The 16,298-nt window shown below is 40.0% G+C and overlaps 1 protein-coding gene across 1 annotated transcript; it reads left to right on the forward strand.

The window, feature by feature from the left end:
- Positions 1-717: 717 nt before the first annotated feature.
- Positions 718-10,116, forward strand: stx10 (syntaxin 10). The gene is made up of 9 exons (XM_004084216.5): positions 718-832; positions 1,217-1,292; positions 2,610-2,703; positions 3,444-3,538; positions 4,682-4,744; positions 4,829-4,930; positions 5,447-5,553; positions 6,673-6,767; positions 9,028-10,116. Exons 1-9 carry the CDS (start codon positions 798-800, stop codon positions 9,102-9,104), a joined length of 744 nt encoding a protein of 247 aa, XP_004084264.2. The 5' UTR covers positions 718-797; the 3' UTR covers positions 9,105-10,116.
- Positions 10,117-16,298: the final 6,182 nt, after the last annotated feature.

Consider the following 16,298-nt stretch of genomic DNA (forward strand, 5'->3'; position numbering starts at 1 on the left):
ATATAGCCTTATAGTCTATGGGACACTGTAAATTATCTAATGATAGCAACATCATCTAAAACTCATTATTTATCCAAAATGATTGAAATTAATGATCACGAACGTTTAAATAATGACAGCGGGTCTAGTTATATGTGATAACAATGTATAGTGAGCAATGAAATAACTATTGGTTTCCATTTGTGGCGACTGCTGACTGACATTAGGGATGAGATTAAATAGATCCTGGAATTTAGCCTGGTCTGGAGCAGGCTAGCTCCACAGAATAAATCTCCATGGTAATTTATACCATAACATATCCTCCTGCCCCCTATCCAGCTTTAGTGCAACCGGATTGAGGATCAATTGAGCCAGGATCACCAAGATATCCCTGCTTAATCCCTTATCGTACTTTTGTGCAACAGGCCCCAGGTTATGTTCAGAGCATGAGTTGCTATGGGAACTAAGCATACACTTAAAATACCTCTGGTTTTGGAACCGAAAGCTGAGGTTATACGTTTTCCTTAGCCTAAACCTACCGTGGTAATTCACATAACCTGCTTTTTGGAATACCCCCCAGGTCAAATAGGGACATAGCCTACATATTCGTTTTATCGCGGGTATAACCAGATTCCACCGTTTTATTTTGTTGTTGGTTTTTGTTTCTTTGTTTTTCTGTTTGTTTGTTTTGGTCCTATCGCTTTGTCATTTCTTCCTCAGAGACAATACTTTTCCTGTGTCGTGTTTACGTTCCAGATGACGTCATCACGCTACAAGAAACATGCGCAGGCGCACGGCCTACCAAGGAAGGAAGCAAAATGTCGCTAGAAGACCCGTTTTTCGTTGTGAAGGGGTGAGTTGAAAGAAACCGAGTCAAAAATCAACTTTATCCTGAGAATGTTGTTAAATGTGTAACTTTTTTAAAAAGAAAAATGTAAAATATGTTTTTGTGCTTCTTGAAAAGTTATGAAAGTTAGCGCTGTTAAAGCGAAGTAGCACCGATGCTACAGTGAGTGAAGAGAGGAGAGGCGTTCAGGCTGTCAGTGTCAGTGTGTTCATGTTTGAGAAAAATGTTCTGAGAATTAAGGGGTCGTTCACTGAACGCGTAGGCTGCTTTCAGAATAAGGAGACGCAAAGGAATGCGTCATTTTAACTAGGAGAACAAGAGAAGCGAAGAAGCTGTTTTTAATTGAACAAATAACTGTTTGTGTTGTTGTTGTTGTTTTCTGCTCTTCAGGGAGGTGCAGAAGGCGCTGTCCCGTGCCCGGAGTCTGTTTGATAGATGGGAAGAACTGTTGCAGGATGGGACACAAGTGAGCCTTTAAAGACTGTTTGGCATAGACATAAACATCAAACAACAGTAGGGGTGTAACAATTCATTTCAACAACTATTCGATTGATATTTTAATTTGTGGCTAACGATACAATTCAATAATCAATATGAACAATTCGATTCGATTTGATTCACTGATCTAAAATCAATCCAGGACATCTTTACCCAAATTAATTCAGTCATCGTGACTCAGAGATAAATAACTGGGTACTGAACAGTGCAGGTGAGGTTTTTCAGATTTGTTGTTTTCCTTACAAGATAATTAAGTGTAAATTTAATATGTGTACAAACAAACAAGTAAACCAGAATTAATATGTAATCAATTCACATTTTAGTTTGATAAAATTCCGCCCACTGCTGTTTTTCCACATCAAAATAATCCAAACAGAACATTATTAGAAAATTCTACCACACTGTATGGTCACATGTCTTTGCAAAATTCAAAGTGTTTCCACACATTGGACTGTTATGATGGTTTGATCATTTTTCGTTGCCATCCCGTGTGTGTTGTCTGTGTTGTTTTAGTGCGCTACGTTTTTAGGGGATTTATTTTTAGAATATTCTTAAAGCACATTTTCTTATCTACTGCTGCACAACAGTGTGTAGTTGCTGTACAGAGGCGTTTTTAAAGCATATGATTGCATTTACACGTGTAGTTAATTTTTAATTGGATTCTCCACCAAAGTGGTCAAGGCTATAACTGATAAGAAAATAAGTCATAATGACAGAAAATGTCATCATTGACTTGACTTTCGTGCATTTTTATTCAAATTAATCTGCTGCAGCAAGAGGATCTTATTTGACACAAGGTTTATTTTATTTTGAAAGGAATTTTTATGTGCTGCTGTAAAAAACAAAAGAAATGAAAGATGTTTTACATTGAAAAAAACAGTACTGTTATTGTTCAATTATTGTAAATATTTTAAAGCTACAAATGAATGGCTTAATGGCCACAAAAGCAAAAATACGTTATATTTTTCTAAAATTGAAGTGGGAATTTGCGTATCTCGCTGGGTTTTTTTTAATAAGAAATTAAATCAAATGGCTCTTTGTGTGTTAAAGGTTGCAGACTCCTGGTTTACAGGAATCCCAAGCTAAAGTTGGGATTTTAACTGCTGTCTTGAATTTCCTTTGGTTACTGTGTCAACCAGAATTCCTCAGAGTCTCAAAGATTTGACTCCATACACTTAAATAAACAGCTTTAATGAAAAAAAGCCTTTATTTTTTGTAAAACTTAACCTTTATTTTCTTAATTTGAAGTGTTTTAACCTACGTCGTACTTTCCTTGTCATCTCAGGTGAGTCGAGATGAGCTGGATTGGAGTGCCAATGAGCTGAGAAACTGTCTGAGGGCCATAGACTGGGATCTGGAGGACCTCAGTGAAACCATCAGTATCCTTTATGCACAGACAACTCTTTAACGCCCCACTCCAATCATCTTTTGATCTATTTTCAAAGCGTTTCCAGTGGAGTTTTAACTATGATCATGATGTTTTTAGCCAAAATATGAAAAAAAACAGTTGTTTTCTAGGACAGTGTTTCTTCAGAGCGGCAGGAGTTCATCAGAAATTTGGCAGAACTGTAGGTGCGGAGCAACCATGCCCCCTCGTTTCTCTCCTCGTCGCTGAGAGCTCGGAGCAGGGAGCTTGTTACCCCACCAACGGATTTTCTTTGTAACACACAAGCTTCTTTTTCAAACTGCATTTTTTTCGTCTGCTCCAATCTTACAACCATTTGAATTAAGAAATACTCTGAAATGCAATTTGAAGCTTTATTTTCTTTTTCTATGTCCTCAATCATGAGAAAAATTGTTAAAAACAGAAACACCATTTTCATGGGAGTGGATCTTTAAACGTTATTGTAGGTCAACTAGCATCAAATGGAGCTAAATAACCCTCTGTTTCTCTGTGTTGAAGGATAGTCTTTAATGTTCTACAGTAGTTTTTGTCATCTTGTGAAACAAATCAACAGTTAATCCATCAAGTTGTCTACATTTATTACTCCTATGAAGGAGACATGTTTCCAAGTTTTTAATTTTGTTTTTTTACAAGAAACAAAATTTAGTACATTACATTTTTAAAAAATTGTTTTAGTTTTTTTTCAAATGTTGAATTCTTCCTTGACCAGCTCAGGCATCGTAGAGTCCAACCCAGGAAAGTTCCGGTTGGGTGAATATGAGCTCCAGGAACGGAGAGACTTTGTGGAACGAACCAGAACATCTGTCCAGGTAATCTCAGCTGTTTAAATTTAACATTTTATTTTTCTGCACGTCTCAGGAATTTAATTGTGAAAAAAAATGTAACTAAAGTGTTCCCTCACTTATCGCAGTGGTTACGTTTTCAAAATAAACTAAAACTTGCAAAGTACAATTAAATCATTTTTAAGACGGTAAAACCTCTTCCTATACACTTGATCCACTTTTCTCTTAGAGACATGAACATTTTCACACTTTTCTCTCTCGTTTAAACTCCCAAAGCTCAAACCTTCCTAGAAAAATAAGTCCAGTATTAAAGAATAAAAACAAAAATCTGATCATGTTAGAAGATTTTGATAGGTTTTGCAATTTAAACAAATTCTTTACAGCAGACATGGCACAGAGAAAATTGATTGACAAGGTCTGCTAGCAGTCAGGACACAGAACACAGTGGGCTGTTTAAAAAAAAAACATGCAAAATTGCAGTGAAAAATCCCCAAAGGCTGAACCACCATATAGAAAGGGAGCCTGTATGTTTCACAGACAAGTCTGCCTTCAGGTATTTTTTTTAAATGGTGGCTGTGTAACATTTGGTTTAAGATTCAATTATTTACAGTTTCCTATGTGTAAATGTGTGATAAATGCTTCAACTTAGCAGTGATCGTGTTTGTAGTGAAGCTTCACCAACAATATAAATCAATGTGATCTTACAATAAAAGCATTTCAGGTGAGCGTTCAGCAGCAGAGCCTACTGTGGAAATACCGATTTTCTTTTTTTTTTCAATTTTCTTTCTTTTCCAAAGCCTTCTTAAACATGAAATGAAACGTCTTAATGCCTGTGCTTTGATCTTTTTCATTTTAATTAACCAAAGCTAATCTAAAGCAGCTGAATAAAGTCCGCTCTGTCTGTTTTTGTCCTGGACACCCATTAGCCCTTTGAGCTCAGGCTTTTCTTTGAAAAAACATAAATATATTTCTTTCGTGACCCAGCCGCTGCACTGTTCTTAAAATAGGGCAAGTGAATCATCCAAAGCAGAGAAAGAGTTCTACCCAGCGGGAGCAAAAATCTATCAGGACGTTTGTCTTCGGTTTTTGGCACAGCAGTAACAGTTTCCACATGCCCACTATTAATCAGCTTCTGGAAAATGACGGGATTAAAACTGTTTGTGTGTGTAGGAAATGAAAGATCAGCTGTCCAGCCCGTCTGCTGTGGCTCAGGCAGAGAAAAAGAACCGGCAGGTCAGTGAACGCTTGAACACAAAGGTCAATCTAAACACAACCCTCTGAGTAGATGTCTCTTAAGTGTGTGATGTCTTTGTCCAGGCTCTTCTGACTTCAACAGGCCCGGACAGGTCCACAGGGCTGGAGGCTCACCTGGTTTCTGCAAACTCCAGATATATCCAGGAGCAGCAGGAGCAGCAGCAGGTAGACGGGTGGAGAGAAGGAGCGGTAGCGGTAGAGCAGAAGAGCACAGCAGGTTTTGGTGGTTAGTAGACAGGAAGCTGTGAGTGGAAGTGGGGATTTGGGGGAATTCACAGCACTTTTGTCAACTCAGAATCTATTTAAAGTCAGAAAACAAGAGTGTCATGTTGGTAAACCAAACAGGAATTGAATCAAAAGTCACCTGGAGACTGATCGGTAGAATCTAGATCTTCGTCTGGTGTGGAGGCTTCTGAAAGTGTTGGAGCTCTTGATTTTCCTCACTGCATTGTGGGTTGACAGCTGTGTTGCGTAATGTAACTGTGACATCATACACTGTGTCATGTTGTGGTTTTGGATGGAAAAGAAGAACATTTTTTAACCTCATAAATATAAAATATATTATTTTTTTTTGCCTTTTGAGTTGTTTTTGTACTACCAGCTTCAACTTAAAAAGCTGCGGCTCCTGCGCTGCGGGGTTGTTGGAGTTAGTTTCCCCAGTAACAGTGTGACTGTGTGCAGCTGATCATGCAGGAGCAGGATGAGCAGCTGGATTTGGTGTCGGGAAGCATCCGTGTCCTCAAAGACATGTCCGGACGGATTGGAGACGAGCTGGACGAGCAGGCTGTGTGAGTTTATTTATGTTCACACTTCTAAGAAGCTGATTCACTGTTTCCTCCTAAAAAAGATGAGAACTGACTGAAGCTTCCTTTGAGAAAATGACAACATTTTGAAAATCATCATCCATCCAAAATCAACCATGGCGAACATTACAGTCAGCTCTGTTTTTAACTGAGACAGATCAAAAAGTTCTCTGCGGATCTATGTAAAACTGGGCAAGGCTGCATGTAACGTCCTGAAACTTCTGTCCAATCACAAGGTCTAAATACTATTACGTTGTCTAAGCCTGCTAGAAGGCCCTGCTAGAAGGCCCTACACCAAATCAAAACCTGATTGGTTGAAAGAAATGAATGACTGACATTGATTTTGCATTGGAAGTCCATCAGAACTCATGGTGAAGGCCTCTTTTAGCTCTGACCTGCCTGGCAACAAAGGACAGCTGATGTGTGGTTGGTTAAATGCTCCAGTATGAAAATACGTCTGTCTGGAAGCAGCATAACCAACATAAACACAATAAAAGAGAATGGACAGACCATTTGGAATTATTTAATGAATATTTAATAAATATTTAAGGGACAAAACATTATTAACACATGATTCAGATATTTTTTAGGCCTTCAGAGAAGGCCCTGACGGCCTACCACTGAAAAAAAATGGCAAGCAATTTTAGAGCTATCCAGCAGTACAGTTTTGAGCTAGATGCCAGCTCGGACGAGGAAAACAAAGCCGTTCATGGATCTGTTTGTCTGCAAGTGGATGCATCAGAATGGGGCGGAGCAGGGAGCTTGTGGCTCCACCACCATATTTTCTACATAACAAATAAGCTCTTTTTCTAACTGCATTTTTTCACTGCTCCTGATTCACAATGATTTGAATAAAGAAATACTCAGCAATGCAATTTTACGCTTAATTTTCTTGATATATGCCCTTCATCATCAGAAAAATTCCACAAGAGCATATCAAAAACAACAAATACACAATTTTTATGGCAGTAGGTCTTTTAAGCCAAGCCAGTTGTTCTGCAGACAGAATAAAAGTTTCTCCTCTCCTCCCATGTTATTCCTATTCATGTATTATTGAGGACCATTTACATTGTCTAAATCTGTTTCTTGTCTCCATTGTTTTAGCATGTTAAACGATTTTGGAGACGAGATGGATCAGACGTCATCCCGTATGGATTCTGTCTTAAAGAAGCTGGAAAAGGTGTCTCACATGACCAGCAGTGAGTATATGGACTCAGAACTTTACAGCATAATCTGTGTTAAACATCATTTTTAAAAGCAAAGATAAGCTGAATATAGATACTAGATTTTCTGCACGTGTTCTATTTTTGAACTTATGTCACATATAAGGCACACACCAAAATAAGACTAATTTAGACAAAAGACAGAAGAGTTATGCGATGTACACACGCTTGTTCAGTGGCCACGTGTTTTGTACATAGAGGCTGAAAATGGGATTAAAAACACGCATGGACTTTGACATGGACTTTTCATTGGAAGTGATCACTTGAACGGACGTTTCTGAGCTCGGTGTGAACGTGGCGAGATGTTCATCATTCAGTCAGACTATTAACTGCATTCACACTAACTCTAGAACTTGTTTGTGACACGCAACATGTTAGCCACATTAGCGTATTCACAATACCTGTAGCTCCAAATCTTGTTTGCACCATGTAATAAAACAGACGGAGACCGCTATAATAAACATTACTGTGACTGCGCTAACTCCTAACCTTGGTAGGAACAAGTGAAAAAAACAGTCCAACACAATAGCCATGCTAAAAACGTTAGCTGCATTTGCATATTTAAAATACCTGTAACTCCTAACAATGTTTGCAATGTATAAAAAAAAAACAGGCCGACAGCAATAAAGCAAATATTCCTGTGACTACATGAACTCCAAATCTTGTTAGTACTGTAAACCTTTGTTTTTCGCGGGGGTTACGTTCCAAAAAGAACCCGTGATAGGCAAAATCCATGAAGTAGAAACATTTATTTTTTTTACAATTATTATATAATTAAATACTCTATTATTGAAAAGAAAGAACAAACCATTTTACAGGCTCAAGCATTTGTTTCACAAATCACAGTACTTTAGAAACGTTTTTTCCAACAAATAACTTCTGTACTTTACTGTCAAATAATTATTTTAATCATCAATGTGAACAGAAGGCTTGAAATTGCGGAGATTAGCCCCTCCCACCGCAACCCGAGTAATTGGATTTAATGGGAGAAAATTAAAAATGATTATGAAAAAAATACAAAGTACAGTGGGACAAATAGCGACTCAGGTCTATTTCACTGCCCTTCAGACTGAGCCGCTGCATCCTGACTCCGCTCTGCAGTGTTTTCTCCTTGAAGCCCGCGGTGCAGCTGTGTTTGTTCGGGGGAAGAACATAGTGATGGGCAGTTGTTGTCGCTCTTTTTTCTATGGGTTTTAGAGAAACTCGAAATTGCAAAAGAATTTGCACGTATGTAATGGAAATTTGGCAAGCTGATTTACTTATGTGTACATATTAAACTGCAACGTTATTGACGCACAGGTAGAGAAGAAGCAGTGACTTTTTAGCCAATCAGAATACAGAACCCAATGCACGATGCAAATCCGTGAAGTAGTGAAACCGTGAAAAGTAAACTGCGTTATAGCGAGGGATCACTGTAACACGTAAAATAAAACACAGTCCCAAACTACACGTTAGCCGCGTTAGCATATTTACAATAACATCCAACCAAACATTTTGACAGAGCGCCTCTCAAAATAACCACAACCACAATGAATCGGCTCCAGATTATAAGGCGCACTGTTGTTGGTGTTTTTTTAAATGAAGGCTTTTAAGCCGATTGTAGTGCAGAAAACACAATCGATTAAAAAGAAGAAAAAAAGAAAAAAGCTTTCTTTTGTTTTTTGGGTGTTTCTTGTGAAATTGTCTCAATATTGTTATTGCAGGATCTGTCATGGATCAATGCTTCATCACTAGGTGTGCAGTAAAGTCTCCAGGGCCTTAATGTGTGACCAGATTTATTAATTTTGCGGCTCCAAAAAAATCCAGGGTCGCACGAGCCGTTGTGTAGAGTAAAAAAAGAGAAAATGTCTATTCACGCGTAATTTTCGACATACGTGTGGCCAGTGCTGACTTTTTTTTTTTGGATACACGAACCCAGAGGAAGGGTTAAGGTTAGAATTATGGATACAGTTAGGGTGAAACCACCAAATGATTCCTGAGAGCAGCGATTATGTTTGTTTCTGCTGCTCACCGTTCCTCCAGGGGATGGATCAAATGTGGAGACTCTAACTGAACGCATGCAAATGGGAATTTGTCAGTTGTAATTTTGTTTGTCAGACTTTACAGCAGAAGATTTTTACACATATGTAGATTTTTGATGTGCAAGTTCTCCCATTGTATTTTACAAGTTCTCGGATCAAATCTACAAGCTCGTCCTTTTTGTTACATATTTCCCTTCATATCTTGCTCCCTTCAGGTCGGAGACAGTGGTGCGCCATCGGGGTGCTGGTGGCCATCATGATCGTGGTCCTCATCTTGTTCTTCGCTCTGTGACGTGGATGACCTCGCACACCTCATCTTTGCTCACAGACTGCTCCTCATTAGGATGAATGGACACAAAGAAGAACACCCCGCCCCCCCCCTTTTGTCACTCCTGTTCCTAATGCTGAGAAGTGCCCGGTATCCTGCAGAGGGGGTCTTGTCTTCTCTGTTTTTAATTAATCTGGTTCCAATGGGGGTGGGGGTCTCTAAGCAGTGGAGTTTGAGGGCGACACACGCGGTATTACCTGTTTTTTATTTGTACGTTATTTTTAGAAAGGATGGATTGCGATGGGGGAAGATGTGATTTGGAACGAACAAATCCGATCTGTAGGTTTTTATCAAATCAAGTGGTGATGTTATGTTCTCCTGGAGGAGACCCTTTGCCACCTGCTTCCTGCCATTTCTTAAAGCAGCATTCATTAGGACTAAATCGAGAAAACTAAAGATCTTTGCAATCAACAGAAATAACACAGGAGGGTTGTTGCCTTAAATATATTTTTGTACTGTTTGAAATGTTCAGCAGGCTGATGATTGGTCAGTATTGGAAAGATGCATCGGTTTGGTACGATGGTGCCTCTGCTGGCCGACGGGCTGCAGATCCATTCAACGTTTTTGTTTGTAAAAGAAAAAAAAACAGCTGCAGTGGGCAAAACAACAAGAGAAAGTATAAAGTTGCCAAACAAACCATTTAATGTTCCCCGATGGTGCTCCGCGTCAGCCGTGCGGCCTCACGCCCCCGCAGATGTCTGAGCACACCATTGGCCGGGGCTGTGTTGCTCTCACTGGGTGATGACAGATAACCTTGGCTTGGAGCGAATGGCTTTGCCTCTTTTATTGAGAAGCTTCAGCTAATGAGGAGGAATAGTTGCTGGGCAAGATGACTCCATGTGGAGCCCAGGTTTAAACCCACAGCGCCCTCTGCTGGACGCTTTGTGTGATATCTTTGTATCGTCATGCATCAAAGTGCTGTACATTAATTACCAAATGCATTTGTTTATTTAAATATTATTGTGCAAAAACTTTACTTTGCCTCTGTCTATTTTTAATCCATCTGCTTTGATTCAAACTTTATTTCTCCCTCAAAATAAAACCAAAAAAGTTTTCAATTTTCTTTGATTATCTCAGATACAGATCAACGCCTGGAATCAAGGAAAACTTTTTTCAGGATTCAGATTTTTAAATATTTTCAGTGACTATACAAAGTCTTACAATTTAGAGGCACTAACACAGAGGTCCTGGGGATTTTTAGGCATCACTTACAATTTTATACCCTCTAATTTTATTGCGAAAAAGAAAAAAGTACCATAACTATCTAAAATAAGGAGGGACAAATTCTCTCAAAATTACACAATTTTTTACATGACTTTTCTCAATTAATAGTACAATTTTGTTTTGTTTTTTCAAATTTAACTTGAGGATTAAATAGACAAACTCTTGACTTGTGTCTTTATTTGTTCAGGTTTTAATTAGAAATACTGCACCAACTTGTGTACGAGAGACTTACTTGCAGTACACTCCTGAAAACAAAATCAGAATCAGCTTTATTGGCCAAGTACAGTGCATGTACAAGGAATTTGGTTTTGGTGTCTTGTGCTCTCGCGCAAACTAGAAAGATATAAAAAAGTGTAAAGGAGTTAGACAAGAGAGGATAAATAATAAAAATAAAGTACTATGAGGTAGATGTAGGAATATTTAAACATAACTAAATAAAAATACAACAGCAGTTACGGTGTGACAGTTTCTGTGGTTTTGTTCCGTGTTCTTGAGTGGTCAGGAGTTCATTAGAGTTACAGCTCGGGGGAAGAAGCTGTCCATGTGGCGAGTGGTTTTGGTGCGCATAGTTCTAAAGTGCCGCCCTGACAGGAGGAGGCTGAAAAAGTGGTGTCCAGGATGAGAGGTGTCCTTTGCAATTCTGCCAGCCCGCTTCCTGATCCTGGATCGGTACAGGTCCTGAATGGAGGGAAGAGTAGATCTGATGATTCTCTGTAGTCTGTTCATGTCATGTCTGGTAGCTGATCCAAACCAGACCGTGATAGATGTGGTCAGGACAGATAGGATTATTGCCGTGTAGAAGATGGTCAGCAGCTCCTGAGGCAGGTTGAACTTCTTGAGTTGTCGCAGGAAGTACAACCTCTGCTGAGCCTTTTTCCGGAATGAGTCGATGTGAGAGGTCCGGTTAAGGCCCCATGAGATGGTGGAGCCTAAGAACCTATGTGAGTCTGTTGAGGGGGACAGTGGTGTTGAGAATTGTGAGTGTGTGAGTGTGTGTGTGTGTGTGTGTGGGGGGGGGGGGGTGGTCCTCCTGAAGTCCACTGTCATCTCCACCGTTTTGAGTGGGTATCCCATCTGTCTCTCAGAGCAGCAGTTAAGATTAGGATTGAGTTTAGCTGTGCAGAAATGCAGGTTGAGGAACTGTAAGTAGTTCTGAAAATAACCTGACGGCAGTAAACAAGTGACCGACACACCAAAACGCCACTGAGGTTAGGTTTGGCAGCAGGGGCAGGAGGTCACTGCTCACTGCACTTTAAAGCCTGACTTTGGCCTTTAACGACCCACTCCCATAAAAATAATTTTAAAATGTTCTCGTGGCATTTTTCTGATGATGGAGAACATATTTAGAGAAAATTCAGCTTAAAATTTCATTTTGAAGTATATTTTATTTAAAACCCTTCTGCTATCTTAGATGACCCCACCCTTACATTGATGTGTTCTTTTTACTATGACAAAGATGGATAAAGGTGGAAAGATTTCATGTAATCCATGGACACCAGTGAGGTTCACAAATCATCAAAGAAAAAAGGTTCAGCGCACTGTCTAGTGGGTCTAGATGACCCAACTCCCAACGTTAAAATGCCTAGGATAGCACAAGGGTTACATCGTTGTGAGTCAGGAGCAGATGAAAAACATCCCTGTTTGAAAAAGAGCTTATTTGTGATGTAGAAAATACGCTGGTTGCAGTGGCGGTTTATGATATGGGCGACATGGGTGGTCGCCCAGGGCAGCATTTTCCAGGGGGCAGCACAGTTGGAATATCATTCAGTGTTTCCTTTCTGTAATATGAATAGCGGAACATCTCCATCCTCGTCATCTGAAAGTTTCATTTTAAACGCTAGACAGCGCCCTCTGCTGCACGACAGTCCTATAAGCTGTAAACTTGTACCAGCCTCAACTTTTTTTTGTTTTATATTCATATTAAACTAAACCATAATACGCAATTGTAAACTTCTGAGTCGTAATTGGGTAACCGGTGTGGCTCGCCCAGGGCGTCATTTATGCCAGAACTGCCACTGGCTGGGTGGGTCACAAACTCCCTGCTCCGCTCAATTCTGATGCATCCACTTGCAGACAAGTAGATCCATGCATGTCTTCATTTTCCTTACCAGAGCTGGCATCTGGCTCAAAACCATGGCAGGTTGGCTCTGATAATGCTCACCATTTTTGTTGTCCTGGTAAAGTAATCTTGGGGGTGTGAGGGGCTAGCCTTAGAGCGCGTAACCCTTGTGCTATCCTAGGCACTTTGAAATTGGGAGTTGGGTCATCTAGACCCACTGGACAGTGCTCTGAACTTTTTTCTTCAATGATTTGTGATCTTCACTGGTGTCCATGGATTACATGAATTCTTTCCACCTTTATCATGGTAGGGAGAACACATCAATGTAAGGGTGGGGTCATCTAAGATAGCACAAGGGTTAAACGAAAGGTTGTGGAAAATGAGGTCAGGCTCACTCCACGCCAATGGTCCACCCACAACTCTTAGGCGAATTTTTGATGAGCTACTCCTGTAGGTGTGTTGCCTTGGCAAACATTTTTCTGTGTGTGTGTGTGTTTTCTGGTAAAGCAAATAACCTTGAGGGCATGGAAAAGCAGGCTTTTCTTTGTTATTTATTTATTTTTGGAACCACCAACTGCCCCATTTGTGCCCCCAACGACTGGCTGCTCTAGGAGACTGGAGACAGAGACACTTCCCTGGACCCTGAGATCAAAAATCCATCAGCTGTTTGGACGTTCAAGATGGGTATCACTGTACAGGGAAGACAAAATACATCTTTTTTTTCCCTTCAAGTCTTCTAAAGGAGCATAAAACCGGGCAGAGGTAATCCCAATGACTGTGTAAGAGAACTAGACCAAGTGGGACATCACCCATGGCCAATGGCCTACTTCCAGTTCCAAATTAAGTAAATTCGGTCCCCATTTTTCCCCAGTACAGATTTAACCAAATTTGAAGCCAGAAATTGTGAGTAAGCAGTGTTTCGTCCGAGTCAGGCTGAGTTATTATCTCTATGGTCATCACTATCACCAATCAGGAGTGAGCTTGTTGAAAGGTCACACCTCTACTACTTGAAAGCTTTGGGAGAATCTGCCAATCAAATGTCTCAATGTAAGACCACATTCTTTTATTGAGGCATCTGATTGGTCTGTTTATAACTAAAATAACTTGCACTACTTAAAAATATGGAGAGAAAAAAGATTAGCAAGAACATGTTAAAAAAAAGGTAGCAGATCAAGAATTGTTCTGACAAATAAAATGACTGACTTATTTCTCATAAGAAGTCTATGGGATTTTCTTGAAACCAGCTGGACTACAACTTGCTCTGGAGTATAAATCATAGACGCCAAATAAAAGCCTAATAATGAGGGGGAGGGGGGGGGGGATCATTTATAAGACGCACTTTTGAGATAAATTTATTTAGCAAAATATGTGACCAAAACGGACATTTGATCTTGAAAGACAAATCATAGTAACGGAATAAACAATAATTGACTGAATATCTACATGCTTCACTGCCATAATTATATTTAGCTTCATGAAACATAGGAGGAATCTAGTACTTTAGTAAACAATTATTTATATAATCATAAAATAAAGAACATGCTAACAAGTCGAATAAACTCTTGGCATCACTTTAAAATCGCTAAATCCATTCTCATCGTCTGCGTCAGTTTGAAAACAATTCAGCTGAGTGTGGCGCTTCCTCTGTGTTGCTGTCAGTAGCAAATAAATGATTCACACACCGACAACACCCTCTAGTGATTGTCAGTGAAAAAAATAACGAACACATGAACCTATGTATTTTTGAAAAATCACATACAAGTTGCACCAAACTAAAAAAAACGTGACTGCTCTTCCTTCCAGTTGTCGTATACAGTCATTGGGTAATGCGTACAACCTGTGGGTAACTTTTCCAAACAAAAAAAGAACAGACCAAAATCTTTGTTACAAACTTTTTATTAAGATATTCCGAGTTTTTCCCCCTAAATTTGAATCAGTCTGGTTTCTTTTTCTCTTTACAGTAGTTTATGTGCAATCACCTTATTACTGGGTCACAGTTAGGAATTCACATAGTTATTGGCACTTAGAACACATGAGGGAAACACTGGCATGGGGCAGGGCAGGGGGAGACTGGATGGGACAAGGTTTGGTTAGAGGTATGCGGTGTGTTTGTAGGGGTGATGTTGTTATTCTCTTTCAACAGTAGATGCTACTGCCTTATTAGGATTTTTTCTGTTTTTATAATGTTCAAAAGCTGTTAGTTTTCCTTTTTCTGGTCTATGGAGAATAATAAAGGATAATAGCTCATGCTGCAAGTGCACATCTAACAATCTTTCATAGTGCCTCTATTTCTTAATGTACATTTGATATATTTATATATTTATAGTGAAAAACGAACAGACTTCTGCGGGGTGATTTCTTTTTACCCAACAACACCAGAGACAAGAAAGTAAAATAGTCGCTAAACAGGCGCTAATGACAATGTGAAAGCCCCGCCCCCCCATGAATCTGAGGTAAGACTGTTGACGTGGACTCTCGGCTTGTGTAAAAAAAACCTGCACTGTGTATTTAAATGGCCTGCAAGCGCTCAGCTGAGGGTCCGTAAAGAAAGAGGGAAGAAACTCCGAACTCCTTGCAGCTGCTGCCGTGCAGCTTCAGCAGCTCAGAAGGCTGCTCCAGATATTTGCGGCCAATTCAGGTATTTTATGGCTGAGAGCTCCCGAGGTAAACTGGTAATTGTTTTTTTTCAGTGACTGCATAAAGGTGCACGCACATCCTGCAGTGCAGGTGTGGATGCACGCTTCCGTCTCAGAGGTTAGTTTCCACACAAATGCATGTGTGTGTGTTGTCTCTGGTGTGTAGGGATTTGGAAACAGTTTTCTGGATATAAAAACAGCAGAAAGATCAGCCCCTGAAGTTTAAGCGGTTCATGGAGGCTGGGGGGAGGTGAGGAGGAAGAGGTGGAGGAAGGCTGTAAGGCTCCGCCAGAGTACGTGGAACTGCCCTCCATACAGGAGAAATCCACACGCTCGGGTTCAGGTGAGAACTTTAACCTCCATTTTGTCGTTTGTTGTCAGTTGTCTGCTCCACGTAGGAGCCCTGCCATGGTCAGCCCCCCATCCCCCCTCACACATAGGGGAAGACAGATTGATGGGTTCAGCCTCATATTTCCTACAGTAAACAGCTTGTATCATTGATAAAATAGAAAAAAAGGCAACAACAGTACAAAAAAAAATATCCATGATAGAAATAATAAAGAAATCCACTTCTGGTGCCGACATCCAAAGCACAGAGTGACAGAGTAACATAGTTAGTGTGCTCAGAAAGGTGCAGCAGGCTTTGGCCTCACAGCCCAAAAGGTGCTTTTTGTGTTATATACCCCTATTTACCCCACCCACCCTCCCACCGGCCACCTCTGCGCTTTCTGTGGATCAGCAGGAATCACATGTAAGACAAGCTGAGTCATGGATGGAGGATCAAAACACACATAGTGCAGTGGCTCTCTTCTTTTGGAAGCTGAGTCAGCAGTTTTTGACTGGGTCTTATGGGCAGCAGAGGTGTGGATGTTCTGGAGGCTGAATACAGCGTTTGAGGTTCAGATTATTCTCCTTAGAATAGATTCTTCCACCTAGTTAAACTGTCATCCACCACCAGCTGCAGTAACCGCATTGAGCCACTAGTTGGCGTTTGGACAGAAAAACAAAAGAGATAAAAAGCAGCTATTTAAAAAAAAAAACAACTAAGGGCTATGTCTACATTCCTTCCGTACTCCCTAACTGCTAAAAAATGATATACTGTGGGAATATCCAGTGCCCTGGATTTTATAAGCAATGCGAACACCATGCTCACTACTTTTTTTTGTGTGTGTAAATGCCACATATGACGATTTTCCAAAGTTTATAAATGTACAAAGACTATTTTTAATACACTGTATT

Source organism: Oryzias latipes, chromosome 1 (genome assembly GCF_053564925.1).
Source record: "Oryzias latipes strain Hd-rR chromosome 1, Olatipes_Hd-rR_3.1".
Classification (NCBI taxonomy): Eukaryota; Metazoa; Chordata; class Actinopteri; order Beloniformes; family Adrianichthyidae; genus Oryzias; species Oryzias latipes.

Coding starts and splice junctions, on each gene's coding strand:
- stx10 (XM_004084216.5), top strand. CDS start 798: ATGTCGCTAGAAGACCCGTTTTTCGTTGTGAAGGG. Junction 4,931..5,446: donor AGCAGCAGGAGCAGCAGCAG/GTAGACGGGTGG, acceptor GACTGTGTGCAG/CTGATCATGCAGGAGCAGGA. Junction 6,768..9,027: donor GGTGTCTCACATGACCAGCA/GTGAGTATATGG, acceptor TGCTCCCTTCAG/GTCGGAGACAGTGGTGCGCC.